This window comes from Vipera berus, assembly GCF_964194415.1.
Source record: "Vipera berus genome assembly, chromosome: 3".
In the NCBI taxonomy this organism is placed as follows: domain Eukaryota; kingdom Metazoa; phylum Chordata; class Lepidosauria; order Squamata; family Viperidae; genus Vipera; species Vipera berus.
In genome coordinates, this window is record NC_138204.1 from 128,861,585 (window position 1) to 128,889,512 (window position 27,928).

At 38.9% G+C, this 27,928-nt stretch overlaps 1 protein-coding gene across 1 annotated transcript in view; it reads right to left on the reverse strand.

The window, feature by feature from the left end:
• Positions 1–27,928, reverse strand: part of GABBR2 (gamma-aminobutyric acid type B receptor subunit 2) — a gene marked incomplete at its 5' end in the record, with an annotated part of 404,913 nt that overhangs the window by 263,779 nt on the left and 113,206 nt on the right. The window contains 3 exons of the mRNA XM_081324279.1: positions 14,164–14,400; positions 22,746–22,946; positions 25,097–25,162. Coding sequence (XP_081180405.1) covers positions 14,164–14,400; positions 22,746–22,946; positions 25,097–25,162 — 504 coding nt within the window. The remainder of the gene's footprint in view (positions 1–14,163; positions 14,401–22,745; positions 22,947–25,096; positions 25,163–27,928) is intronic.

Consider the following 27,928-nt stretch of genomic DNA (forward strand, 5'->3'; position numbering starts at 1 on the left):
GTGTGGTTACTCCTTTCCTTTGCTGCCCACCTCCAGACCAAGCTCTAAGCCTAGCTCCAGGCAGGAATGACATCACAATGGGTAGTTTACCATAGCTTGTAGTCCTGGCAGTTGACTTGATAGCATTCTTGCTTACTGGTAATAGTCATATATTCTAGTTGTCATTTTCCACTTCCTCTTGTTACCATCTTCTTTTTCTTTCCCAAACACCCACACTTTTGTAGAAGAAGGGCCTGGGTGGGGTGAGGCTGCTTTTTCTTCAAATTTTACTTTTCTACAAAAAGAATTAGAGGACTTTTACAACTTGGTATCAATGACTAGGTCTTCAGAGAAATGAAGGTCATATATAGTATTCTTTTGTGTGTGTTTAATGCCTAGCTTTTCCCTTATTTCCATTTGTAGCACTAATTTTATAGTAAAATAGTACATTACATCGTCCTTGCAGTTTAAATAGCTATCACCCATATTTACCTTGGTTTGTCTTTTTATTTTGAAGATACGCATGCAGTGATCTTTTCCCCATATGCACAAATTGATGTATGTCTTTTGTTCTGAACAACTACAGATGGCTTCTTTGGAAGAATAGATCAAAGCAAAGCAAACAATAAGAAAAAATGGAATTCAATGAATGAGATAAGTCATATAACAGAAGTGTACTAGAAATTATAATATAGATTTCATAATGTGTCCAAAAATTACACATAAACTCATATTTCAAAAAAAAGTTAAGTATGCTTTTGAAGATGGGGTAAAAGAACTACTTTTCTTCATGTCAATGCTTAATTTGTCACATGATTGGATGAAATCTTTTTATTTTAATTTTTTAAAAAAATCTATATTTGTTCTCCCTTTCTACCCAGCACGGGTAAGCAAACCATAACACCTGATGACTAAATCGATCCAGATCACAAAGCAAGCTGAGGATCATTTTCAGCCATGAAACCTCACTGGGTAATTTTGGTCTACCAGACTGATTTAATATGGTGATTGCAAGAGAGAAAACTGAATAAAGTGATAAATATGCACTGTTGGAAAAATGAGATATAAATCTGTCCAGAGTTGTGTTTGTTAAGGGCGTCCATGTAAGTCTTTAAAATAAATAAATAAATCTAACATTCTTTAGTATAAGTCTTTACTCTCTGAAAGACTCAAGTGGCTTTTTATTTCAGTTCCCCATAATCAGTGCTACTAAATAGTCCTACACAGTTCCGTATCTACCACACTGCAAACAAACTACAAATTACTCAGTAAATCATTTTTTCATGCCACTGTGGACTGTAAAAATATTAGAGATCTAAAACATTTGACAGGTCTCATTACATAGTCCCAGAGTAGTTTTCTGTTTGATGAGTTAACTTGAAAATGTTTTTCCAATACATTCCTGTCCTCTACCATCTTCTGGAGTCCATTTAAGCTGCCTACTGCTTCAGTGACTCCATCCAGCCACCTCATTCTCTGTCGTCCCTTTCTTCTGTTGCCCTCAATCTTTCCCAGCATTAGGCTCTTCTTCAGTGAGTCCTTCCTTCTCATTAGGTGGCCAAAGTATTTGAGTTTTAACTTCAGGATCTGGCCTTCTAAAGAGCAGTCAGGGTTGATCTTCTCTAGGACTGACTGGTTTGATCACCTTGCAGTCCAAGGAACTCGCAGGAGTCTTCTCCAGCACCATAGTCCAAAGGCCTCAATTCTTTGGCGCTCAGCCTTTCTTATGGTCCAGCTTTCAGCCATACATTGCTACTGGGAAAACTATGGCCTTGACTATAAGCACTTTTGTTGACAGGGTGATGTCTCTGCTTTTTAGTATGCTGTCTAGATTTGCCATGGCTTTCCTCCTGAGGAGCAAGCGTCTTTTAATTTCTTGGCTGCAGTCCTCGTCTGTGGTGACCTTGGAGCCCAGGAAAATAAAATCTGTCACTACCTCCATTTCTTCCCCATCTATTTGCCAGGAATTGAGAGGGCCGGATGCCATGATCTTGGTTTTCTTAATGTTGAGTTTCAAGCCCACTTTTGCACTCTCCTTCTTCACCCGCATCAAGAGGCTCTTATTAACATTTTAAAAAATAAATAACCAGATTAGTTAGTAGAGCAGCATGATACAAAGGGGTGAATCTTTATGCAAGATTGCTTCTGATCTCCAGAGCCACAGTTCTAAGTTTAAATAAGCAGATGATTGTAGTCCACGTTTGATTTTAAGGATAGCCAACCAGACAAGGGAAAATGAGAAAGAAAAGGTAATTTAGGATGTGTGAGAGAATCATGAGGACAAGGCAAGGATTAAATATATTTTTAGCTTGGGTATATTTTGCCTCCCCTCCCCCACTCCAGTGAGAGCATGTAAGTGTTTTGGTATCATGAACATTTTGCCTGATCTACGAGTATGTGTGTTTGTAGTTAGAAAATACATATAAAACTTGGCTGTTTTTTAGGGGACATAAGCTTTATCATTTTGCCTTAATATTTGGTATCTGATGAACACAAATATATGAGGTAGAATTTGGAGTCCAGATTCCACTTTTGATTTGTCACCAGATTTCTTCTCAAGTTACTCATAGGTTTGTTTGCTAAAAAAAAGGGATGCTGAAGCATAACACCATTAATGGAAAAGATTGGTACCGAACCCCCAGTGTTGCCTTTGTACAGAAGATACGATCAAAGCAGTTTGCTTTCTTTGTCACTTTGTTCTTTAAAAAATGGATATTCCTTTACTTGCTATCCCATCAGCTCCATAGTTATAAGTATTTTATAAATGGGCAACCCTCCTCATGGCACTCAAAACAACACACTGAAGAGCCAAAGCACTTGAGGAACCCAACTTTAGACTCAAAGGCTGCAAACCTACTCACTGCCTTAGAAAAAGCTCTACTGAATGCAACCCTTCACTTCTGAATAGAGATATACAGAATATGTTTTTTTTTTCATAAAACCTGAGGCTGAACAAAATAAAATAAAGCAGCACACCAGTGTACGTACAGCTGCAGTAAAAATAACAATCAAGGCAAATTCCATTCAAGGACAAGAAATCCAAATAAAACTTTCAGGGTATCAATATTTTTTTAAGGTAAGATCATAATTGGAACACTATACAATTCTGGTTGCCACCTGTCTAAAAGGACATAATAGAGATGGTAAATATGCAAAGATAACATTATGGTAAAAAATTATTATTATAAATAGCTTGTCCCCAGATTTAGGCTTCTACATCTACCGCAACTAACTGGAATACAAAATTACTGGAAAACCAATTAAGAGCCAGATGTGTGAATAATTAAAGATAGATTCAGGTCCCAATATAACACTTTTTAGGTACTGATTCAGAGTCATACACTGCTGTCAGTCTCAGCAGCATCAACATTAAAAATTCCAATTGTTTAGAGGACAAGTTAGAAACCAAACATTAAAGAGGAGAGATGTAAAAATAGACACCAAAACTCACCATCTAGCCAGTCTATCCGCTACAGCACATTGACACCTAATAACAGATTGCAGGCAGTATAACTAATGTATTTAAAACATCACTCATGGACTGGGAAAGATAAATAGACTTAATATATGTGGTCTACAGCAGAATGGATTCATGTTTCAAAAGAAACAGTTTTAATTGAGATCACCAAATGCAGAAAGACAAAAAATTTGTTTGCATATCATCATCTACTGACCACATCTACATATTATGTTGCATTATATGACCATATAATATGTCCTACAAGATACAGAGAATACCATATGGAAAATGCGGGGCCCCAAAGTTACTACTGTTATACTTGTCCCCACTGTTCCAACTATTCTAAGTAGAGTCACTGAGAAGAAGTATTGATTGAGGCTTGTTCTATTCATGGCAATCTACTTGCACAATGTTTTCAGATTGCTGGAAACCAGTGATTTAAAATACAGTTTGCTGGATCAAACTATATTTTAAATCACTGGTTCCCAGAAATCTGAAAATACCGTGCAAGCAGTTTGCTGGATCAAACTGTAGTTTAATGGCCAAAATCTCTAGTCCAGTTTAACATGCAGCAATGTAGCCTGGCAAATGTGATTTATTGAAGCAGTATAATTTTCTTGACAAGAATGTTTGCATTAATTTGCACATATGGTCTTCCATTTACTACTTGTTTACATGTCCCAATGCTTAAGCAAAAAACAAAAGAGAATCAAAAGTTTGTAATACAGTCTTTCCAATTTATACCAATTCAAGTAGCTGGTAGAAATTTAAATAGTAGATGTCTTATTATACAAATTGAAGGAAATTTTTAAAATCCTTATTTTTTGCAAAACTAGCATTTTATGGATAGAAACAAGGATTTTTTAATGGATTTACTAACTGGAAATTTTGACTACTTTAATTATTACATTGATCTAGCTGGCAGTACCTGGTGTATTTTAGCTGATTTTGGAAAACTAAACAGGATATTAGATAGGAAAGGCAAAGAAACATTTTGGAAAAAGGCAATGGTAATCACTTCTAAATTCATAAAATTCAAAGATGTCATCAAAGATTGCTGAACTCAAGAAAAAAATTGCATTACATTGGTATAATCATTTTATTCTAATGTTTGTTTTTAAAGCAGAACTCTTAAGGTAGCTTAATAAAACTTTCATAAAATTAATGAATCTTAACTACATCATACCAGAACTAAACAAATAACTGTAAAACAGGAATATTAAATTATTCTGGATACAATATAAAAATAATACATAGAGCTTCTTTTAATAAGCATTTAAAATGTAAGAATTGTTCCTGATAGTTTTTAGAACTGTAATTTAATGAAATCTATGACAAATATTGCATTTTAATTGTTTTTTTAAAAAAAAACTTTCTAGTTTCTTTCTATCCAACAAAGTACTCAGAGAAACTAATTCCTTTGCACAAAATTTAACAATAGACATTTGTGGTAAATTAAATCAAAATGGGCGACTTTGAAACCTCTGAAATGTGGTCGCATTCAAGCAAGCTGTCCTTAAAATTTTGAACTTCTTTTGGAAAGTCATTCCTACTCTTATTTTTTTAAAATTAAGAGTTAAGTAATTCCTGAATATTTCTAAACAAACGTTCTCCCTACTGGAAATTGTCATGCATGGAAAAAGAGAGGCTAAACACAGTTTTGTAACTAGTAGGAAAGTAGTGTTTCTAACCGGAAATTATTTACTTGGCTTTTTCCATCTCAGTGCAAAGATGGCTGAAGTAACTTACCATGAACTGAAATTTTCAGTACAGGTCTCTATTGGATCTACCATAAATTTCAAATAGAATTTCATTTACTTGAGGTAGACAAGAATCAAAATCCACCATAAATCTTTAGTTCCTAATCTATTTCTCTGGAACTCCCATACATTACAAAAGGCAGTGGAAGGGCAAAGGGAAGGGGAGAAAATCCGTTGTTATTTGATATAATGCTGGAGTGAGAAGGGAAAGTATTGAATTTAGTGAATGACATTTCTATCTGAAATCAGAGTTTTGCCTTTACATTGAGATCAGGACTAGTTGCCTCACCCACAGTGTGATGAAAATAAGTAAGAGAGAATTCCTAGTTTCACCATTTCTTTTATCTTATTGCTGCCTTGTCTCTCATCCTCAACAAAGGTACTCTATAATATTTTGTGAGTTGTCTCAGCAACTCAGTGAGAAAACCAGCAAATTAACCTCTGTAGTTTCACTTCAGTCCTTTTCTTCTTCAAACCACATGTAGGAGATGTTTAATATGACATTGCCATAGAGATTCCTTGAGGATCAGGGTTGTCCTCAAAACAAATGTCATCACAGTCTGTCTACAAATGAACACACTAACAATACCGTATTTTCCAGCGTATAAGATGACTTTTTAACCCATGAAAATCTTCTCAAAAGTCAGGGGTCGTCTTATACGCCGGGTGCTGAAACTTTAGGGACAGGGCTGACTGGAAAACCTGGAGCGGATCTCCCATTTAGTCTGCGCAGGGAAAGCAGGACCAATTGGAGAAGAAGCTGCAGTCTGTGATTTTTTACAGGCTAGGGTCTGGGCGTCTTTCCTTCTAAAGTTGAAGAGCAACTGTAGCCTATCCCAACTTGAAAGGCAGGTGGGGAATGCCACAGTCAGAGCAGCTGCTTAGCTCTAAGGACACATTAGACTCAGGAACTGGGCGGGCTGGCTGGAAAACCTGAAGCGGATCTCCTATTTGGTCTTTTTTTTTTCAATCCCATTTATATCCCGCCCTTCTCCAAAGACTCAGGGCAGCTTACAATTTAAAGCACAAATCAATGTGCTTAGCAACAGCCTTCATTCTATGTATATGCCTGCTTATTAGGGCTTTCACCCCCCCCTCCCCACAAGCAGCATTATTACAAAGTCAGCTTATTGCCCCCAACAATCTGGGTCCTCATTTTACCTACCTCGGAAGGATGGAAGGCTGAGTCAACCTTGAGCCTGGTGGGATGCGAACCTGCACTAATTGCAGGCAGCTGGTGTTACTTAAGGCTCTGCGCAGGGAAAGCTTTAGAGTGAATTAGGAAAAGTGAAAAAGTGAATTAGGAAAATAGGGAACGGTTGCTGGAATTGAGTATGTGTAGTTTAACGAAGAGAAGGGTGAGGGGTGACATGATAGCAGTGATCCAATATCTCAGGGGCTGCCACAAAGAAGAGGGAGCCAAGCTATTCTCCAAAGCACCTGAAAGCAGGACAAGAAGCAATGGATGGAAACTAGTCAAGGAGAGAAGCAACCTAGAACTAAGGAGAAACTTCCTGACAGTTAGAACAATTAACCAGTGGAACAACCTGCCTCCAGAAGTGGTGAATGCTCCAACACTGGAAGTTTTTAAGAAGAGACTGGACAGCCATGTGTCTGAAATGGTATAGGGTTTCCTGCCTTAGCAGGGGGTTGGACTAGATGACCTCCGAGGTCCCTTCCAACTTCTTCTTCTTCTTCTTCTTCTTCTTCTTCTTCTTCTTCTTTCTTCTTCTTATTATTATTATTATTAAAGTTTAATCCACTTGCACTGTTTTATGTTTACATGTGTGATGACAAACAGCCTTATGTTTATAAGTGACAGTTTTCCTACTACCTGCATGTCATAAGCATTTGAATTAAAATTACCATATTAAAATCAAATCTGATGTTTTTTAATTTTTATTTGGTGTGCGTTGGAAGAGGGGTAGTCTTATACGGCGAGTATAGCCCAAACCCTATAATTTAACAGGAAATGTAGGGGGTCGTCTTATACACCCAGTCGTCTTATACGCCGGAAAATACGGTAGTTCTTTGAAAAATCAGTTTTTAAAGAAGCATGACTTGAAATCCCTTGCTATGATTATTTTATTCATTCATTCAATCAATCAATCAATTGAGTTCGACCCTGTTTCCCCTGATGATGTGGACAGGATCATGGGGAGACTGAGCACCACCACCTGTTTGTTGGATCCGTGCCCCTCCTGGCTAGCTTATGCGGCTCGGGAGGGAACACGAGGCTGGTTCCATGCAGTAATAACTGCTTCTTTGAAGGAGGGTGTCTTCCCTGCCGCCTTGAAGGAGGCGGTGGTGAGACCCCTTCTCAAGAAGCCTGCTTTGGACCCGGCTGCTTTAAACAACTATCGTCCAGTCTCCAACCTTCGCTTTCTGGCGAAGGTTGTTGAGAGTGTGGTGGCGCATCAGCTCCCTCTGTTCCTGGAGGAAACTGATTATCTGGACCCGTACCAATCGGGCTTCAGGCCCGGACACAGCACGGAGACGGCATTGGTCGCGCTGGTGAATGATCTCTGGAGGGCAAGGGACAGGGGTTGCTCCTCTGTCCTGGTCCTATTAGATCTCTCAGCGGCTTTCGATACCATCGACCATGGTATCCTGCTGCGGCGTCTCAGGGGGTTGGGAGTGGGAGGCACCGTTCTACGGTGGTTCTCCTCCTACCTTCAGGGCCGCTCGCAGTCGGTGTTGACAGGAGGGCAGAGATCCGCCCTGAGGCCTCTCATTTGTGGAGTTCCTCAGGGGTCGGTTCTCTCGCCTCTCCTGTTCAACATCTATATGAAGCCGCTGGGCGAGATCATTCGTGGTTTCAGGGTGGGGTATCACCAGTACGCTGATGATACCCAACTTTTTCTTTCCACCCCGAACCAACCCAGTGATGCCCTCTCCGTGATGTCCCGGTGCCTGGAGGCGGTTCGGGTCTGGATGGGGAGAAACAGGCTTCGTCTCAATCCCGCCAAGACTGAGTGGCTGTGCATATCGGCATCTCGGGTTAACCAAGTTATTCCACCTCTAACGATGGGGGGTGAGGTGTTACCCCCCGTTGATAGGGCTCGCAACTTGGGCGTCCTCCTGGATTCACGGCTCAATTTTGAAGATCACATAGGAGCCGTGACCAGGGGGGCTTTTGCACAGGTTTGCCTGGTGCGCCAGTTGCGTCCCTATCTGGACCGAGATGCCCTATGCACAGTTACTCATGCGCTTGTGACCTCCCGTTTGGACTACTGTAACGCTCTCTACATGGGGCTGCCCTTGAAGACCACTCGGAGGCTTCAACTGGTGCAGAATGCGGCCGCGCGAGTTGTAATGGGGGTTTCCCGATACTCCCATGTAACACCTCTACTCCGCGAGCTGCATTGGCTTCCGGTTGCCCTCCGGGTGAAATTCAAGGTGCTGGTTATTACCTATAAAGCCCTACATGGCCTGGGTCCGGGGTACTTGAGGGAACACCTGCTGCCGGCTTCAAACGCCCTTCGCCCAGTGCGCTCCCACAGGGAGGGTCTGCTCAGGGTTCCGCCGGTAAGAGATTGCCGGCGGGTGACACCCAGGGATAGGGCCTTCTCAGTGGGAGCGCCTGCCCTCTGGAACCAGCTGCCGGTGGAGCTGAGGACTGCCCCCGACCTCCGATCATTCCGCCGGGGCCTGAAGACCTGGCTCTTTGAGCTCTCGGGCCCAGGCTGAGGAGAAAATTATTTTAATTGGGGTTTTTAATAGCACAGGGTTGATTTAATATTTTTTAACTTGGCTTTTAACTTTTGTATGTTTGATTTTTAACTCCCTGTAAACCGCCCTGAGTCCTCAGGGAAAGGGCGGTATATAAATGCAATAAAATAAATAAATAAATAAATAAATAAATAAATAAATTTCTATAGCTGTCCATCTCAGCCAAGTGACTTTGGGCTGCTTACAATTCTAATTTATGATAAATGTCTCATTTTATCTAGCATAGTTTCCTGGTAAATTTATTCCATTCTAGTGAATATCCAAAAAGTTTTGGGTTTAAATTTTTTTAAAAAAACTCCCTACTCTAATTTCTTTGTAGTTTCTAGTCAATTAATCAAATGTTGACACTGTATTCTTTGTCAACTTGAAATTTTGCAACTCACCTCCTCAGAAGGATCAATGGCTGTTAACTACAAATTTACAAAAAATCAACTTGGTGATTCATTATCCTTAATGGAGGAACTCAGCTAGAACATAAAGCAGACCTTGTTTATTTGATGTATCAAAGCAGTTTCTAAATCTTTTCTTTTCCTGTATATTCCTTGTAAAAAAATGTATTGAAGCCTAAGCAAAGAACATGGAAGGACAGGGACTTTCCTCCCACTTCAACTAGCCTACCAGAATTGTGTTAACATTTTGATGTGAGTCAAGGAAAGAAATCAACATTCGGATTGTATTTTGTGCATCCAACATTTTATAACTATGGAACTATTATTGAATCTCTTTTTCAAACATGAAAAATTCCATACCACAGATACAAGTACAAATGAATGTATTCAGTGACAAAAGAAGGCAATCCTAACTAATCTCTAAAACTGAACTTAAAATATTTTTCACTAACAGAATGGATGCATACATGAAGCTGAACACAGAATATATCAAATTTAATGTTGTAATCCTATTGATGGAATGGTATCTGCTATTAGAAGATTTTTCCTACATCAGCATCCTCTAAGCAGTTTTACTTATATGTTAAGCCAGTGCTGGCTTAACTGCCATTTATGTCCATTCAAATGCATTAATTTATCTTATAATATAATCTCTCCCCAAATTCCCCCTTCTTCATCTCCTATTTATTTTGTTATCTCAATGATGATTATCATGATAATTACTGCATACTATGTGATATGCAATATATAATGGTATCATACTGAGATAATACAAGTGGCTTTACTTCCAGGCCTGACGTTAGGTTATTTGTTGATCCCCTGGTGTTTTGCTTTTGAAACCTATGATTTGCAGAAGGAATACAAGTTTTTTTCTGTTTTCTTTTAAATTATGCAAGCTACCCAGAGTTATTTGAGAGTCAAGTGGTCCTCCAGATTTAACAAACTAACAAAGTTGCTTTTACTAAAAGATTACTTAATGTTCCTGAAGGTACTGCTTTTCTGAATTTAAAATCATATTTCTATTTTGTACTTAATATCTTCATTTATTCCCTACAATATCGATCATGGCAAGATTCAAGGTCATTGACATGATTTAACATCTAGCACACAATATATATTAATATTCACAAAGTGTGCTAGCAAGCACCTTACTTTAATTAATACTTTCCTCGTTTCATTTTATCTTTTAAAACAATTTCTCTTTCAGCTAGACATTTAATTTTCTTTTCAATCTTAAGGCAATGGAATTCTTAAATCAATTGTTTAGTCAGTCTGTGTTCTCAAGAACAGAGATGTTCTAAATTTTTCTTTTAGAAAACACAATTGCTATTTGTAAACTGATTGTACTGTGGTTGTTAATCCATCCACTCAGCCCAGAAGGCATTCAAAATAGCTAACAACAATTTTAACTTCATATAGGATTTTCATGAAATTGACAGAATTATCAATGGGCTAATGACTGTTAAATGATAATTTCATCACAACCTGGCTTGCAAAATTTGTTCCATATTCATAACAAAGATTTATATGCAGTAATTAATAAATTAAAGGTGTTTTCTGAAATATTATACCAGATTATAAAGACATGAAAGCCAAGGTTACGTGCATCTTAATTTTAAACTGGTCCAAGGAATAAAAAAACTACTTCTCAATAAATTCAAATTTGCTTATAGTAATCATTAAATTCTACTTCTGAATATCATTAACTGTGATTTAGTAAACAGATTCTATAAGAAATATGCCCAACAAAAGTTATTACAAGTGTCTTTTATTCATCTTTTGTAACTGCTACTTGACAAGTAAGGCTATGGCATATATATACCAGACAAAAACCATTTGTTATTGAACTAAGATATGTAAGTAAATACTTCAATCTATGTCATGAATTGCACACTAACAACCAATGTTCGCACTAAATGTATTCAAAATGGCAACATATACTCAATGGTTTTGCAGCCAATCCTAGCTCTCTAAGAAATGGGTCCATATGAGGTAACACACGATTATTACCATGTGTTATACAAATTAAACATGTAAAGTATTAATAGCTATTTCTTTCTGTTCTACAGATGTTATTATCTTAGACACAGCCTGTTTCTGTTATTTTAGGCATGAGTTTTTTAGAGCTTTTGATGCACTGTAATGCAATAAGGATTTCTTTATAGGTTTTGCAGAATATTTTTTCCCCACGATTACACAAGTCACTGCCAGGCTAATAGCTTTTCATTCATTAACAAAACACACAGAGAAGGCATAGTGGATGCATAAAACATTTCAATATTCCTAACAGTTCTTGAACTTCAGGCAATCCTTGAGCACCGAAATATAAAATGTTTGGTTAGCAAATGATTTAACAGAAGACTGTTGCAGTGCTCAGACAGATAGATCAAGGAATTAGTTTACGGTTAAAAAAGTCTCACCATAAATGGGAAAATATGTAAAGTTACCAGATGTCCTCATTTTAAATCGTATCATTTATGTTCAGTGTGTGTGAAGCAGGATTAATCTGCTGCTCCCCATACAAGATTGTTACCAAATTGTCAGAAAGAAGAGAAGAAATTTAAGTTTTAGCATGGAATAGTTCAACATGCTGAAAGTGACAGAGTTTTTGGATAAATGCTGCTTCCATAGTTCCTTCTAAATATATTTTTAGCAATAGAATTGCTAGTACTTGCCATTGAGTTCAGCTTATTTTTACAGTATTATAAAAATTTGGGAGGGGGGAATATGATATTGTGATTTGTGCTGATCTTTCTGATAATGACAACCTGCCTAAATAATCTCTCTAGTAAATCTCATATTACAATCCCTAAATTAAAACAGAATGATGGGAGAATCTGAGAATTGTTAAGAATCCGGAAGTCTCCTTTTGCCAGATGGAGTAGGCAGAAATTGTAGTATGTAGTACATCTACCATTTAGAGTAGCTAATTCCAATAGCCAGAATTTCAGCACTCTTGAACTGTATCTTCAACTATAAGCAGAACATTGGTAGATGATCCCTGCCTATTTCCAAATTCAAACTACAGAGAAAAACAGGATTCCTCTTATAGCTACTATTACAGCTATGGGAGACAAACAGAATTGAGGGATACTTGTTAAGTATTTATGGTTGATTGCACAGTCAGCCAGATGTTTAGACTGGATTTGGTATCTCCCAAATCTTTCCCAAGGACCAGGGATAGGCAAATTTTGTTGTTTGATACAGTTAAAATTAATGTCACAGGATGTAAAATGTTCCAAGTAAAGCTGACTTTTGCAGCTAAATGATGGTGATTTTGTCAATGCTAAGGGTACTTTATTATTATTTGCAATAATTATTTGCAGTTTATCAAATTTCATATTTATTAGGATTAATTCCTAATTAAGTCTTGGAAGTTCATCTTTTGTAATACAGTTTGCCATGCTGCATCTACTGCTGGTTGCCCTATGCTTCAAGTTAGTTTTTCCTTCACCTCCCATCAGGAAACGCAGCTTGACCATTATTCAAAATATCTTATTCTGAATATCCTAGATATACTAAATATATAGATAGATAGATTTCTAGATATAAATAGGTCAAGCACTTCTGGAAACCCTCTGCTACTGTATATGAGCAAAAAGGTATCACTACAGATGTTCTTTGTATACCGGATAAAAAGCCAGGATGAAAAAATTGCTCTGAATTATTCTTTATCTCCTTGTAGTCTACAAAAGATTTCTTGCACAGTTTAAAACAGATCCACTTCCTGACTGACCTTTACAAGGCACCAAACTGGGAAACCCATAAAATATTTACATCTCTTCTGCTTCACAAGCTTATTATGTATCATAAACATTGTTGGCTAGCTCTATAAATTATAATTCTTCTGTAAACTAAATGGCCTGCTTAAAAAACCCCAACAAAAATGGAACAGATTCAAATGTGCAGAGCTAAGGATATTTTACCTTAAGACTGTTAAATTTAGCCGTATCAATTTGGATGTAGGTTTTTCACTTCCTTACTTAATGTTCATGAATGTTTCACATTTGTGATCATATATACAACTAGAAATAAATCTACCGGTAATAATGGTGAAGCAGTTAGCACTGGAAAGGAATGGAACCAGAATTAACTGTAACTATTTGTAAAGTATTTATGCCCCTGCTGATATCAAGAATTATTTCTTAAGGTAGATGACTATATAAAATTCTTAAGTAAATGTATACGACTTAGAGATGAATACAGAATTACCTGAATGAGAATTTACACGTCTTGTTAAATTGACTTGCCCTTAAGAGAAATCAAAATATGTAAGCATAAAATAGAGTAAGATTCACTGAGGACTGTTCCCCATCAGATGGCTAGGATCTATTGCCTACTGCAAAATTCTACCTATTCTCCCCTAAGTAGGAAGCTTTATTCAATCATGGCTCTATTAGTAGTGGGGTTTTTTCCCAGTTTATTTTTTCAATTTCTATTATCTTAGACATACAGTACTTCTGTTACACAAAACGCAAAATGACCTTATTTTATGCTTAATGGAAATTAGATTAAACAGTAATTCAGAGATTACTGCTTCAGACTGAGCAGCATGTGCCTAATTCTAATTTATATAGAATTCTAATTTATATTTATTTCCCTGAAATTCTCAGGGAAGTTCCAAGTCCTTCCTGCTTATTCATCAGTCCAATCTTCTTATTGCCTCTGCTGCAATCTTAAAATCTCAGTTCAACTTCAAGTTCCAAGCTTTTAAACTGTTCCTTCCTGCTAGCAAAACATCACCCTACAGTAAATGTGCTGTTTTCCTTTTAATAATATATCAGCTATTGTTGAGAAAAAGTAAAGTTATGAACTTCAAGTAAAAGAAATTAGGCAAGCTTACCGTTACACCAAAGAAGCTGGTCTGATTCATTGCATCCAAGAAAATCTTTCCAAGTTCTTTGTTGGTGTAGTTAAAATCTTCAATTTTTTGATTTCTGTTTGTGGCATTAAGAATCTTCATTGCCTGCTGCAGTGTTTTGGCAATTACCCATATTCCATCATAAGCAAAGCCATGGAACTTACTTGGCTCAACATTTCCACGCCTTTGATCATATTCCTCTTCATATTGCTGTGGCGTCTATAGAAAGAACGTGAAAAGTGATTCACTTTTAATATGTTAAAAGTCCATACATTGTATTGAGTCTAAAAGTGAAACTCCAATTAAAATTTTTGTAAGTTTTTTAAGTTATATGACTCTCAAGAAAGATAATTAAGAGGGAAAATGTAGGGCAGGGGGAAATGCAATATTTTATTATTTATATAAATGCACTATTTTATTATTTATATAGTACCATCAAATGCATACACATTATAACTAGTTACTCCGCAAACTTAACAGAGGGGCTAAAATATACAAGAGAAAGGGATGGAACTCAGGAAGTACATGTGTGCATTTCAGTTAAATTTAGTTATATTATTATATTGGAATTAAAAGGATGAGTTTTGCATAAGATACTTTTAAGTATTTTTCACGAGTGCCAGAAAACAGGGTACTGTTCTTTTTGCCCAGGATTCAGTTCATAACTAAGCATTTCTATTATGCATGAGTACATTTTCCCACAGTAATATTCAACAATTATATTTTTAAGATTTGTTTTTTTTGTTTTTTAAGCTGGTAAAGCATACCTGTCTGAATTAGGACAAATTAACACAATCAAATATTCCATATTTATCTAAAATAGTCAGCTACTTATGCAATTCAAGTGTCTAATTTTCTCCCTATCACTTGTGTAATATTTAAAATGTTTTCAGAGTTGGTTTAGACATTATATCTTATGGAACAGTTGTACAGTAATCCATGAGATCAAACTGCAGTGAACAATGTGCTGCAAATAATGTAATAAAAAGTAGCAGTATGCATGACCCAAGATTTATATTTTGGCTTTCTTCCTTTTCATAGTTATCACAGAATTTTCTGTGATTGCTTTTACCCTTAAATGTATCCGAAATTACACAGAGAAGGAATTATACATTCCAGAAATTAAAGGAAGCCTGAGAAAGAAATTCAAAATAGCTACCATTGTGTACTGGGTTTGTTGTGCAGGAATGGAGACGAGGCAAGTGAGTTCAGCAATGATCATGTTTATTTGCTTGCAGGATCTAAACTGGAGAACTGGGCTGCAGCTGCAGCAATTTATAGCCTGGCCCCTAGGCAGCAGCCAATAGGTTTAAAGCAACCTATTGCTGCCTAGGGGCAGCCAAATAGCAGCACTGGAGACGGGGTGTCTGAGGTGCAGGGAGCCGTTAGCTAGCTCCATCTTACCATGTGGTTTTATAATCAAGCCCAATACATTACACCCCTCCCCTCTTAGAATGAACAACATCACAGCAACAACAACAAAAGTGATTACAGCAATACAGTTTACAAGATTTAACAATAGTGTGAATAGGATCCACTTAACAGTACAATAACACACTTAACAACATTATAGCTCCATTATTCTTTTTGGTAGTCTCATAGGTCAACAATTAACACAAGGTACATACAACATTATAGCACTTATTTTGTCACATAATCTGCTAAATAAGCAGGAGGTTTGCGTGCCCTCGTGGAACGCCTGAGGGATCCATTCACTTTCTGGTCTACCAGCTTACCCGCCGGGCCGGGTAGATCAGTGTCCTTTAATGCAATTGAGTCACAATGATTCGGTGCTCTCTGGCTGGCCTCTCCAGGTTGGCCCACCCCAGAGTCAGTTTGTTCAGCAGAGTTAGCACAGCGGCTGTGAAAGTCAGGTTGGCTTGCTCCGTCAGGGGACCCATGTTGCACTTCCGGACTCCCCTCTTCTACAGCCAACTCCTCATTGCTTGTGCTGAGACAGTTTTGAGAGTCTATGCATGGACCGGCTTGGCTGCCAGTTTGGGGACCTTGGGAGGGACTTATGAGGCAGTCCTTGCTTAGTGGCCAATCTGGAAACCGCTTTCTGAGTTGATCAATGTGGCATCTGACAACTCGCCCTCCCTCCAGCCCCACTTCGTAAGAGAGGGGGCCAGACACTTTAGTAATTTTTCCAGGAACCCACAGATTCCCATGCCCACTTGCAGCCCCCTCGGGGGGTTTGGTCGAGAGGCTTCTGCTGCCACTCTATCTGGATGCAACCTGTCCAGTTTCATGATCAGCCGCCTCCCCCAACGTAGTTCTGCCGGGCTATTCCCAGTAGCAGTGCAGCGCGTGGAATGCTGGCAAAGTAAAAAATCTGCTAATCTGTGATGCCAGTCCCCAGTCACTATGTGCTTCAGTGACTCCTTTGTGGTCCTTACCATGCGTTCTGCTTGACCATTACTGAACGGATGAAACGGGGCCGACGTTGCGTGCCTGATGAGATTTACTCTCAGGAAAGCCTAAAATTCAGCTGCAGTAAATTGGGCCCCATTGTCTGATACTATGACATCAGGCAACCCATGTGTGGCAAAGAGTTTTCTAAGCACCTGGATGGTCCTAGCAGTAGCCATGTTTGCAACTGGAATTACTTCAAGCCATTTGGAGTGGCTGTCTACCACTATAAGGAAGAGCTGTCCCTGAAAGGGCCCAGCGAGGTCTATGTGAATTCTAGACCAGGGAGTGTGCATTTCCTCCCACCTGTGAACTGGAGTGTGTGGCATTTCAGGCCTTGATTGCTGGCATGTATAACATCCATGCACTTGTGCCTCGATGGCCTTGTCTAATCCAGGCCACCATAAGTAGCTTCTAGCTAAAGCTTTCATACAGACAATACCCGGATGGCCTTCATGTAGTGACTGTAAAACTCTTATCTCTCAGTGAAGTGGGAATTATGACCCTGTTCTCCCATAGGATACAACCCTTGTGAGCTGACAGCTCATGTCTTCTTGCAAAATAACTCTGGAATTCAGAGTCTGGGCTTTTATCTAACCACCCTGTATGCACCCATGAAAGCACTCTACTTAAGTGTTTTATCGGCTGCTGTTTCTGCAGCTATGTCCCCTGCATGGAGGGGAAATTCTGGCAAGTCCTGAATGGACAGGACTCTGGCTGCAAGGACCGGATCTGGTTCGATTAGTGGCAGTGGGAGTCTGCTCAGGCCATCTGCATGGCCCATTTCTTGGCCAGGTTTGTGAACCAGCTTAAACGTGTAAGCTGACAGGAAGATAGACCACCTCAACATTCTTGGGGAAAATATGTGGGGTGTTTGTTTGTCTGTGGTAAAGAGTCCCAGTAGTGGTTTGTGGACTGTGAAAACCGTGAAGTCCCTGCCATATAAGTAGTCATGGAATTTTTTAACTGCCGCTACAATGGCTAAGGCCGCTTTGTCTATTTGAGCGTAATTACAGTGTCCTTGAATAAAATGCAATAGGGACTTGTGTTCCATTTTTCTCTAAATGACTCAAGACTGCCCCCACCTCGTATGGAGATGCATCACAAGCTAAGCAGACTGGTTTAGACTCCCTGAAATGAGTGACAGTAGAGCTGACTGACAAAAGTGCCTTCAGGTCTTGAAAACCTTTCTCGTGAATATTGGTCCACTTCCATGAAGCTTTTTTATCTAACAGCCTGTGAAGGGGCTCCGCTATTGCAGCCTTGTTAGGCAGGAACACATGGTAGAAGTTGAGGAGGCCCAAGAATGCTTGCAGCTCTCCTTTTGATTTAGGGCTAGATGCCATTTGAATGGCCTTCACTTTGGACTCAGCTGGGTGGATGCCGTTAGCATCAATGCGAAACCCCAAAAATTCGATTGAAGAAACCCCAATACTGCATTTGCTCTTTTTCAGTTTGAGGCCTGCTTCACGCAGCCTCTGTAGGATGGCTCTGAGCCTGCTAGCTAACACTTCTGTGGATTCTCCAGCAATAAGCACATTATCAATATAAGGGCAAACACCCGGAATGCCTTTAAGCGTGCGTTCCATGATTCCCTGAAATATGCCTGGGGCCACACTAACCCCAAATTGCAATCACTTCACTTTGAAAGCCCACCTGTGAGTCACGATCGTCTGAGCTGCAGCCGTGGCCTCGTCAACCGGGAATTGCTGATAGGCCTGTGCCAAATCTAACTTCGCAAAAATGGTGCCTCCTTCCAAAGATGCCAAGATGTGGCTCACCACTGGGACAGGGTATGCGTGTTGCTTAAAGGCCTTGTTAATTGTGCATTTGTAGTCTGCGCATATTCTAATTTCCCTGTTGGCCTTAAGTGGTGTTACAATAGGAGTTTCCCACTCCCCACCATCTACTGGTTGTAAAATGCCCTGTTCAACAAGTTTGTCTATTTCCGTGTCAATTTTGTGTTTGAGGGCAAAGGGAACCCTGCGAGGCTTAATCCTAATGGGGACCACATTGGGGTCTAGCTTGAACGTTATAGGCGGGCCTGTATAAGTTCCTAGGGCTGAATCAAATATGTCTGTGAAGTCTTCACAAACTGACGCTAGACTCGCGACTTGTGTCCGGTTGATACCGGTTACTTGGATGCCTAATGCATCAAACCAATCGAGCCCAATTAGGCTCGTTCTCTGGCCCCCTACTACTACGACATCCAGGTGCCCAAAAAATCCTTTAAATTTAACGGCCAAGATAGCTTCACCCTTGACTGTGACTTTAGTGTTTTGAAAATCTGTTAAAATTATGTCAGAGGGCTTTAGTTTGGCCCATTTTCTACTGCAACTGCACACAAAATTAAATGTGTCCAGAGAAATAATGGAAACGGCTAAGCCTGTGTCCAGCTCCATTTTACAGGGGACACCTTGCAGCTCCACCTGAAGTTTAAATTTTGGTCTGAGGGGGCGTTGGGCCCCAGTACTGCAGACACTTCTGTGGCTTGCACAAAACCTCACGCTGTACAGCCCCGGGCCCCCGGTACCTCTCCTGGTCGGATCTTCCAACTGGCGCTTCGATGGCCAGTCCCTCTGGCAACCTCTGCATACTGCTGCGATGTGGCTGGTTTTGCCGCAGGCCCGACACATGACTGACCGGAACCTGCAGTCCGAAGGTTGGTGGTGGCCGCCACAACCTGGACATCTAGGTAAGAGATCTGTCTTGTAAGGAGTCTCTTGCTGCTTGCTGCTGTGGTGCTGTGTGTCGGGCTGTCTGTACAGCTTGTCGACTTCGGCATCTTCTTCTGATTCCTCGGTGAGTTCGGCGTCCTCGTGGTGGATGGCTTCTTCGTGTGGTGTCGTTTTGGCGGGCCGGATCGTTTGGATGGCTCCACCAGTAGCTTCGTCCGCCATAACCTCGTTCTGGGCATCTGAGAACGACAGGACTTCTCTTGCAAAAAGTTTTTGCTGTAGCTCTCTGTTGCGGAGGCCGCAGACGAGCTGGTCTCGAAGTTGCTCTTTGAAGTCTGAAAATCGACAGAGGCGTGCGGCCTGCCTCAAGGACGCAATGTATTTGGATGCGGTCTCTCCTGGCTGCTGTATTGTTGCTCGAAGGCATAGCGCCAAGCAATCACCGACATTTTCAGCTGGAAGTCGCTTCTTCTTCAGTTCGGCATAGGAGATGGATTCCAGCGGTGTGGGCGCGAACAGGTTTTCAGCCAGATCGAACGTTGCTGGGCTGCACACACAGAGCAGCGTGGCGGCCTTCAGTCTGTCCTCTGCAACCTGGTTTGCCTGAAGGTAGTTCTCGACCTGGGACAGGTGCGAGGGCCATCCTTCTGGTTTCTTGATGTCGAATTCATGCAGCCTTCCGACCTTGGGCATTATGCTGGTCTTCGCGGCTGGCTTCTGTGTCTTTGAATCCTGCCTCTCCGTTGCTCAGGGACTGGTCCTCTGAGTGAGTGGTCGCTACGTGGCGTAGGGGGGGGGGAAATTGCTTTTCCCACCAGGCTTTCGCTGCCAATCCCCTAGTGACTTTCAGCTCCAACGGAGAAGCAGGATCCCATCCTCGTTGCCAGTATTGTGTACTGGGTTCGTTGCGCAGGAATAGAGACGAAGCAAGTGAGTCCAGCAATGATCATGTTTATTTGCTTGCAGGATCTAAACTGGAGAACTGGGCTGCAGCTGCAGCAATTTATAGCCTGGCCTCTAGGCAGCAGCCAATAGGTTTAAAGCAACCTATTGCCGCCTAGGGGTAGCCAATAGCAGCACTGGAGAGGTGCTGGGAGCCATTAGCTAGCTCCAGCTTACCATGTGGTGTTACAATCAAGCCCAATACATTACAGCTACAGCTTGATTTTCCTTAATATTAAGTTGGGACTGGGAGAAATTTAGAAAGATTTTTAAGAGAATGTTATCACACTCTACAACAGGGGCTCCCAACCTTTTCTATACCCCGCACCCCTAGAACAGTTCTGATATATTCTCATACCCCTTACAAAAGTTTGAAATAACGGCAACAAATTATGCACATACACTATAATTTTTAAAACCCAAGTTTTTGCACCCCCCTGGAATATCGTCTCACACCCCCAGGGTGTGCGAGTACCCCTGGTTGGGAACCCCTGCTCTACAACAATAGAGTAATAGTTCTGGAATCTCTGTGATGTACATGTATGGACCTGGGATACTTCAAAGAGAGGAGAGTATGTTACGCTGGATTGTATAACTGTTAGTAAGCAGTAATCTTCTCAGATAAGTTGGCAAACACCATATCTAAATTCTGTTACAGACAGAAGCTGTTGACAGGGGGACCAGCTTCTCCTTGAAAGAATGATAACCCTAAGGATCCTATTACAGTGACTACAGTAAAAAGTAAATTGCATTGTTCATAATCCAAATTAAAAATTTTCTCCAACTATAGGTCTACACAATTGTAAGCTATTCCATCTGCTGTTGGGTGATTTTACACAATTTATTGAGTCCTTACTTTCCTGGGCTTTATATTTTTACATGTTTTCTAGAGCTTACCTGAAGGAGGAGATTTCTGGCAATAAGGCTTGAAATTTTGTCTGAACTTGTCAGACCAACATGTTAAGTCTGCTTGTGGTAGCAGCCCAGCAATTATTCATTCTCCGAGTAAATCATTCCTACTACAAATCTGCAACAATGGTCTTCTTGCACATTGATACTTTCATGTCAATTCAGTAAATGGACACTACTGGAAATTCTAAATAGTATTTTTTATATTAAATATGAAATGAGTAGGATCTTCACCATGTTGTCTTGGACATTACTGCCCTGATGACATTCATTGGCAAAACAGAGTTTAAAATAATTGTTTGTGTTCATTAATGATCTAACAGAAACTCCAGTTCTTCATGTGCACACAAATGTACAAACATAGGTCCACTATTCATCTTGATGTCATAGTTCATCAGATTTCCCTTCTTTCCATTGCTGAGAAAATTGTCCTATCACTTTCCCCATTCCTACTCTTCAAGCACATGGGATTCCTTCATTTTAGCACATTTTAATAACTTAAAATCTCTTAACAGAAGCAGACAATGTTCTTTCATTGTTCTATTTACGGTATGTGGGAAATTCCACTTTAGAAAAGTCTTCCATAGTAGGTACAGTAATATTACTGATAATCAGTATTATTAGTACTAATAATAATCATTATTATAAATAGTTAACTGTTTGCTTTTGTGCAGGGAATTGCTCTCTACAAAAATCAAAGCGTCTTATAAGAATACAGAGAGTGCACCTCCAGAGTTGACAGGCTTCTCCCTTTACACTTGAACAAAGCAGTCCATCTCAGACTATTGTACTTCAAGCATGCCAACCCAGATAATAGACAGCTAACTATCAGAAAATTGTATAATCTTTTGTATCTTATTTTATATATTTTATTTCTCCCACACGCCCTTCAATATTATCTAATTTATTGAAATATAAATAAATATATTTATTTATAGGAAACATAAATATTCCTACTTGAAGAGTCATGACCAATTCTCATTTTTATGTTTACATAGGTACAGTATATGTTTAAGTTTAAGTTTATTAAATTTTTATACCGCCCTTCTCCTGAAGGACTCAGGGCGGTGAACAGGGCATATAATAAAAATACAAAAGTACAAAAGTTAAAAAAGAATTAAATTATTGCCCAAAATAAAACAGTAAGAATATACAAATATTAAAACCCTAAGTTAACTCCCCATCAGGCCAGGCCAGCTTGTTCGAATAAATGGGTCTTTAACCCGCGCCGGAAGGAGCGGAGATCCGGTGCCATCTGGAGCTCAACCGGCAGTTGATTCCACAGAGCCGGGGCACCCACAGAGAAGGCCCTCCCCCTGGGGGCCACCAGCCGGCATTCTCTGACCGGAGGCACCCTGAGGAGGCCCTCTCTGTGGGAACGCACAGGGCGGAGGGGAGTCGACGCCGGCAGCAGGTGGTCCCCGAGGTATTCCGGACCCATGCCATGTAAGGACTTAAAAACCATCACTAAGACCTTGAACCTCACCCGGAAGACAACTGGTAACCAATGCAGCTCGCGTATATCAATTTTAGGACTGGGTTGCAATGCATTATGGCAAGAAATCAATGCGGTAGAAACACAGTATTTTTGAAATGGCCCAAACAGACAATAAATTAACTTACCCTTCCAGAAATGGTTTTTATCTGTTTGGAACTGAGAGGTTCAAAGTCCACTCCAATGTAACCTTCCATTGCACCCAGAAGATTTATACCAAGACAGGGTGATGAATTCAGCTTTGTAATTGCTTTTTCCCACCAAGCGCTCTGATACCATCCAGGAATTATCCATTGATACTTAGGACCAAACATTTTTTCATGAAATGCCTGCAGTAGAAATGTCAATGAAAAGAAGAAATTTCATTGGTGGAATGTAGAAGACATACGACAAAAGTATTCTACTGATGTTTTGTGCATTTAGCTTCAAAAGCTACTAACAGTTATCTTAATATTATAAACCATAGCCTGGAAAAATAATTCTGTCTCTTTTCATATATCTATATACAATTCAAACTTTTTGGTAGAAAAGTAAAAGTCCAATTAACCGAATCCTGCTACAATACAAACACCTTTGCATTTTAATGGGCTTATAGGAGAAGCAAAGCTTTGACTGAAGACTGCTTTTATAAATAAAATGTCCAAAAAAGCTCAGAAACTTTATTTGTTACCTAGGTTAATATGCCATTTCAAAAAAAATGTCAATTGTCTTGTCTAAGCTACTTTAAATGAGGGTTTAAAGTTAGAAAAGTGCAACATTTGTATCTATGATAAATAATGACTACCATGGGACTCCAGTAGTTGAACCTCACCTACTCACCAAGTATGTTTTAATTGTATCTGCCATTCTGGCCATTTATTTCTAGCTAAAGCTCTCTTGAAGTTAGGAGAGTTCAAAAGTGCTTTTGGCTGAATTGTAATGTACTGGGTGAAGTGGGTTGTTTAAGAACAAGACGATATAGGAGAACCTTGCAGATGTATTAGCATATACAGATAGACTGTTGCAGCATCCCCCATGGTCACGTAATCGAAATTCAGATATTTATGATGGTTGCAGTGTCTCGGAGTCATGTGATTCCCTTTTGCAACCTTCTGACAAGCAAGGTCAATGGGGAAGCAACATTCACTTAACTCACCTTTGTTACTAAATTAACTGCAATGATTCATTTAACATCTGTGGCAAGAAAGGTAGTAAAATGGGGCAAACCTCACTTAAAAACCATCTCACTTAGCAATGAAATTTTGGGCTCAACTAAGGTCATAGGTTGAGGACTACCTCTATTGGGGTAGGAAAAGTAGAACTTTAGTCTAGATCTAGAATATTTAAACATTCGTTTAATTATTTATTTACATTAACTAACCTTCATCAGAAATTCTTAAGAGAATTTACACCATTTTAAAAATCAAATTCTAAATTTATTGTAATTATAAAAGATTGTCAAATTAATTTGCATCAAACACATAGCTTCAACTTATTCATATCAGGTTGAAATTATCCCTGTTGCTGCATGCTTGATGTAGCCTTCCTAACTGGTAAATCCTAATTCAAAATTAAAACCAAAATTGGGAAATCATTTAAACTCAGCTTGTTTAAAACCCAAGAGTTGTCCAGTTGTTTGATTTACCCAGATATAGGGTTTAATCTATGGACACTTAGAATAAATTTCTACTGAGAATGGCATTATGGGATTTACAAAAAAGAAGAGTAAAAGATAATTCCATTTATAACTAAATGGAAAGACTCCTGTTAAACTTTTTAACAACTACTTAACACTTTGTTATAAATGACTAATTTACTGAAATTATTTTCCTGCCTTTAAATCTGCTATTCCAGACTAACATACTTGAAGATACTTTATATACAGTAGTTATTCAAATTCACGTTTATTTAATTTTTCTTCCAATGTTCAGATAGTGTTTTGCCTTATCAAAATCTACACACAAGAGCCCTGGTAACGCAAGTGGTTAGAATTCAGTACTGCAGGCTAACTCTTCCCACAGCCAGGAGTTCGATCCTGACCACGTCAAGGTTGACTCAGCCTTTCATACTTCCGAGGTCAATAAAATGTGGACCCAGATTGTTGGGGGCAATATGTTGATATTTGTAAACTGCTCAGAGAGTGCTTATAAACTAAAGCACTACTGAACAGAATATGTCTAAGCGCTATTGCTATTATTATATCGGATCCACCTTAATACCAGATTTCCCAACAAAAGCAGCATTGCATTTGTATATATTAAATTAATGCAGACTTCACAATTCTGACTCTAACCATATGCAATCTGCACTCAGATCAAACTAAAATATTGTATTTGTATATCAAACCAAGGAATTTTAAGGAAATTTTGTTACACTGTACAATATATGTTCCCAGAAGTTCTTATAAATATTAAACATTTAAATAAGGCAAGAAATTAATAATTTAATCATTGGGGTATGTGACAAAACTTTTCTTTATCTCTTTCCTTTTTTCACTTACACAACAGAATACTTTTGCTGCCATTTCCTCATTAAACTGGCCAAGAATAATTCTAACATCATTTCCCTGCAAGGGAAAAAAGAAGAGATATCAGTTATTGACATTTTCATTCATACTGTATTACTCAAATGCTGTTGTACATAGCAAAAAAAACAACAACCTCCAAACATTTTCAATCAACAAATTTCTGTGCTACATGTATCCTAGAAGATGAAAATATAGCAGTGAATTATTGCTAAGAAATAATAAAATTCATATATAATGTTTTCATATTATCTGTGAAATGCAGTGATTATAAATATAGACTGGTCTTCTTGCATGATTATTACATATGAGGCACAAAAATCATTACTATAATAACTTTTTAAAAAAATGCTTCATAGAAGGCTATACAGTAGGACTACATCATTCATAGATGCTCTGAACTAGTGCAGTTTCATACTACTAATTAACCACTAACTAATAATAATGTGGGCAATAAATTTAACAGAGATGTGCAAAAGGATTTTGTATTCATATTTTATTTGTTAGTAATAAAATGCCAAGTTAATTACATAAACTTCTTATGAAACTGAAGCTAAGCACAGAATTAAGACTGAAATTGTTGCTAATTTGAAACATATTGAAAGCGAATATTTTTGCATATGCCTATTATTATACACTGGACTTTAAAAGTATCAAAATGAATTATTTTCTGCTGTGCAGGAAACCTGGGTACCTTCACATCTAGTTGTTCATCATGCAAATAGATAAAGGAGTATCATCAATAAAAGTTATTTCATTTTCAAAATCAGAAGAGAAAAACATCAAGAATCTTTCCTACGAAAATCTAGTTATGCCTTTTCTTCTTATACATAAAATGGCAGTGCAAAGGAGCAGCATATCCTGATATTTTTTTCTAAAATTACATATCAATAGTGATTTTAGTTTTGTAAAAGGAAAAATTATACACTGATGTTTCCAAGGGCAAATCAAACTTGCTTGAAAGTAATTCTCTGTTTGTATCACTACAATTCATGTGCTTCATGTGCTTCTCTAGTACATAGCTGATATGAGACGGTTATACTTTAATATTTTAATAATTGTATTTTATTGAAATTCATTTCAATGAATTTGTGAAAGGCTTTTGCAAAAGACATTTGTTTTTGAAAGGTGGAGATAGGGAAACAGTTAAATACAGCAGATGTTAGGAAGATTCTCCTTCTTGCTATGAAATAACTTAACTTGGTTAGAGTGAAATAGAATTTAGTACAGCTAGTCCTCAAAGTTACATGGCCTTGAAAAGGGTACTTTAGAGCCTTTAAAGCACTTCTGGGCCATCTTAAAATATATCCCTGCCCCCTCTCCCACAAGGTCAAGTGATCGTAATCTGGGTGCTTGGCAAATGTTCACATAGCCAGTTTCCAAATCACCCTGTGATTATGTGATCACCATTAGCAATGTTCTGCTGCTGGATTCTCCAGACAGTCAATGGGGAAGCTGGCAGGGAAGATTGCAAGCCACCTGCAATCAGACTTCTACTGATTTGGTCTTCATTAGAAGAGAGCTGAACTCCTTTGGTGGGGTGCAGAAATGGAGATTAGATCCTGAACCCCACCAAAGACATTCCCTTCCACACCTGGAAGAGAGACGCCATCCTTCAGCAAGTAGTAGCTCCTTCGGCAGCCTCTAAAGATAAAAGGGAGCTAAAATCCAAGCAGAGAGAGTGGAGAGGCCGTGTGATAAATAAGCAGTGCAGGGTTCCTCAGACAGGCGAGAGAGGTCTTGGGAGGACTAGTGTAGGTCACACATGAGTGTCTCTTCCTGTCTGGATTTTGGCAAGGAGAATTTTCAGCTACTTTGTGAAGGCTCCCATGGTTTTCCCCCACCTTTCCAGACCCTGCACTCCTTACCTGAGAAACCATCCACTTAACAACCCTCACAACTGCATAATGACCACCACCAAGAGTCCCAAGATTGCAATCATTGAATGAAACAGTAATGTTTGCAATCATGTGATATCTTGCTTAATGCTTTGTTCAATGACCAAGATATCGGGCTAAATTGTAGTTGTAAACTGAGGATTACCTCTATATTTCTGAACATAATATCATGGAGATTTGGTTCTCATAACTGTAAAAAACATTAACGCTCGCAGTAACTCTCCAAGTTGGAATTCAGAGTTCACATGATTGTATGACTCTCTGTGCCAGAACTCACACAGATAATAACCCTATACAGATAGTCATCATTTAATGATTGTTAAGACTGGGAACAGATGCAATCCCTGGGTGCAATCCCCAAACATCTGGGGCACCACTTGAACACTATTGGCATTGACAAAATCACCCTCTATTAATTGCAAAAGATAGCTTTACTTGGAACAGCTTATATTCTGTAACAATAGTATTATTATTATTATTATTATTATTATTATTATTATTATTATTATTATTATTATTATTATTATTATTATTATTATTATTAATCTGCCTATCCCAGGTCCTTGATAAAAATACCAAAAATCCAGTCAAAATTTCTGGCTGTGTGACGAACTATAATACATAACACTGACTCCTTAGATAATTCCATCTACCCTTGAGCGATGATATTGACCATTTTTGGAGAATCCTGTTCTAGACAGTCTTTAGAAACTATTAAGAGTTGCTTCTAACTAATATGCTTAGGATCACAGTACTATCCTCAGAATTATTCTGATTCATTTCCTTTTCTATTAAAAATAAAAGTTTGGGTATTTCAGTTATCCTCTCAAAATAATCAGCTTGCACTTCCTTTATGTGGACCAATAGGTTTCCCATTCATTGTTACTCTAATTTATTTTTAGTAGTAATC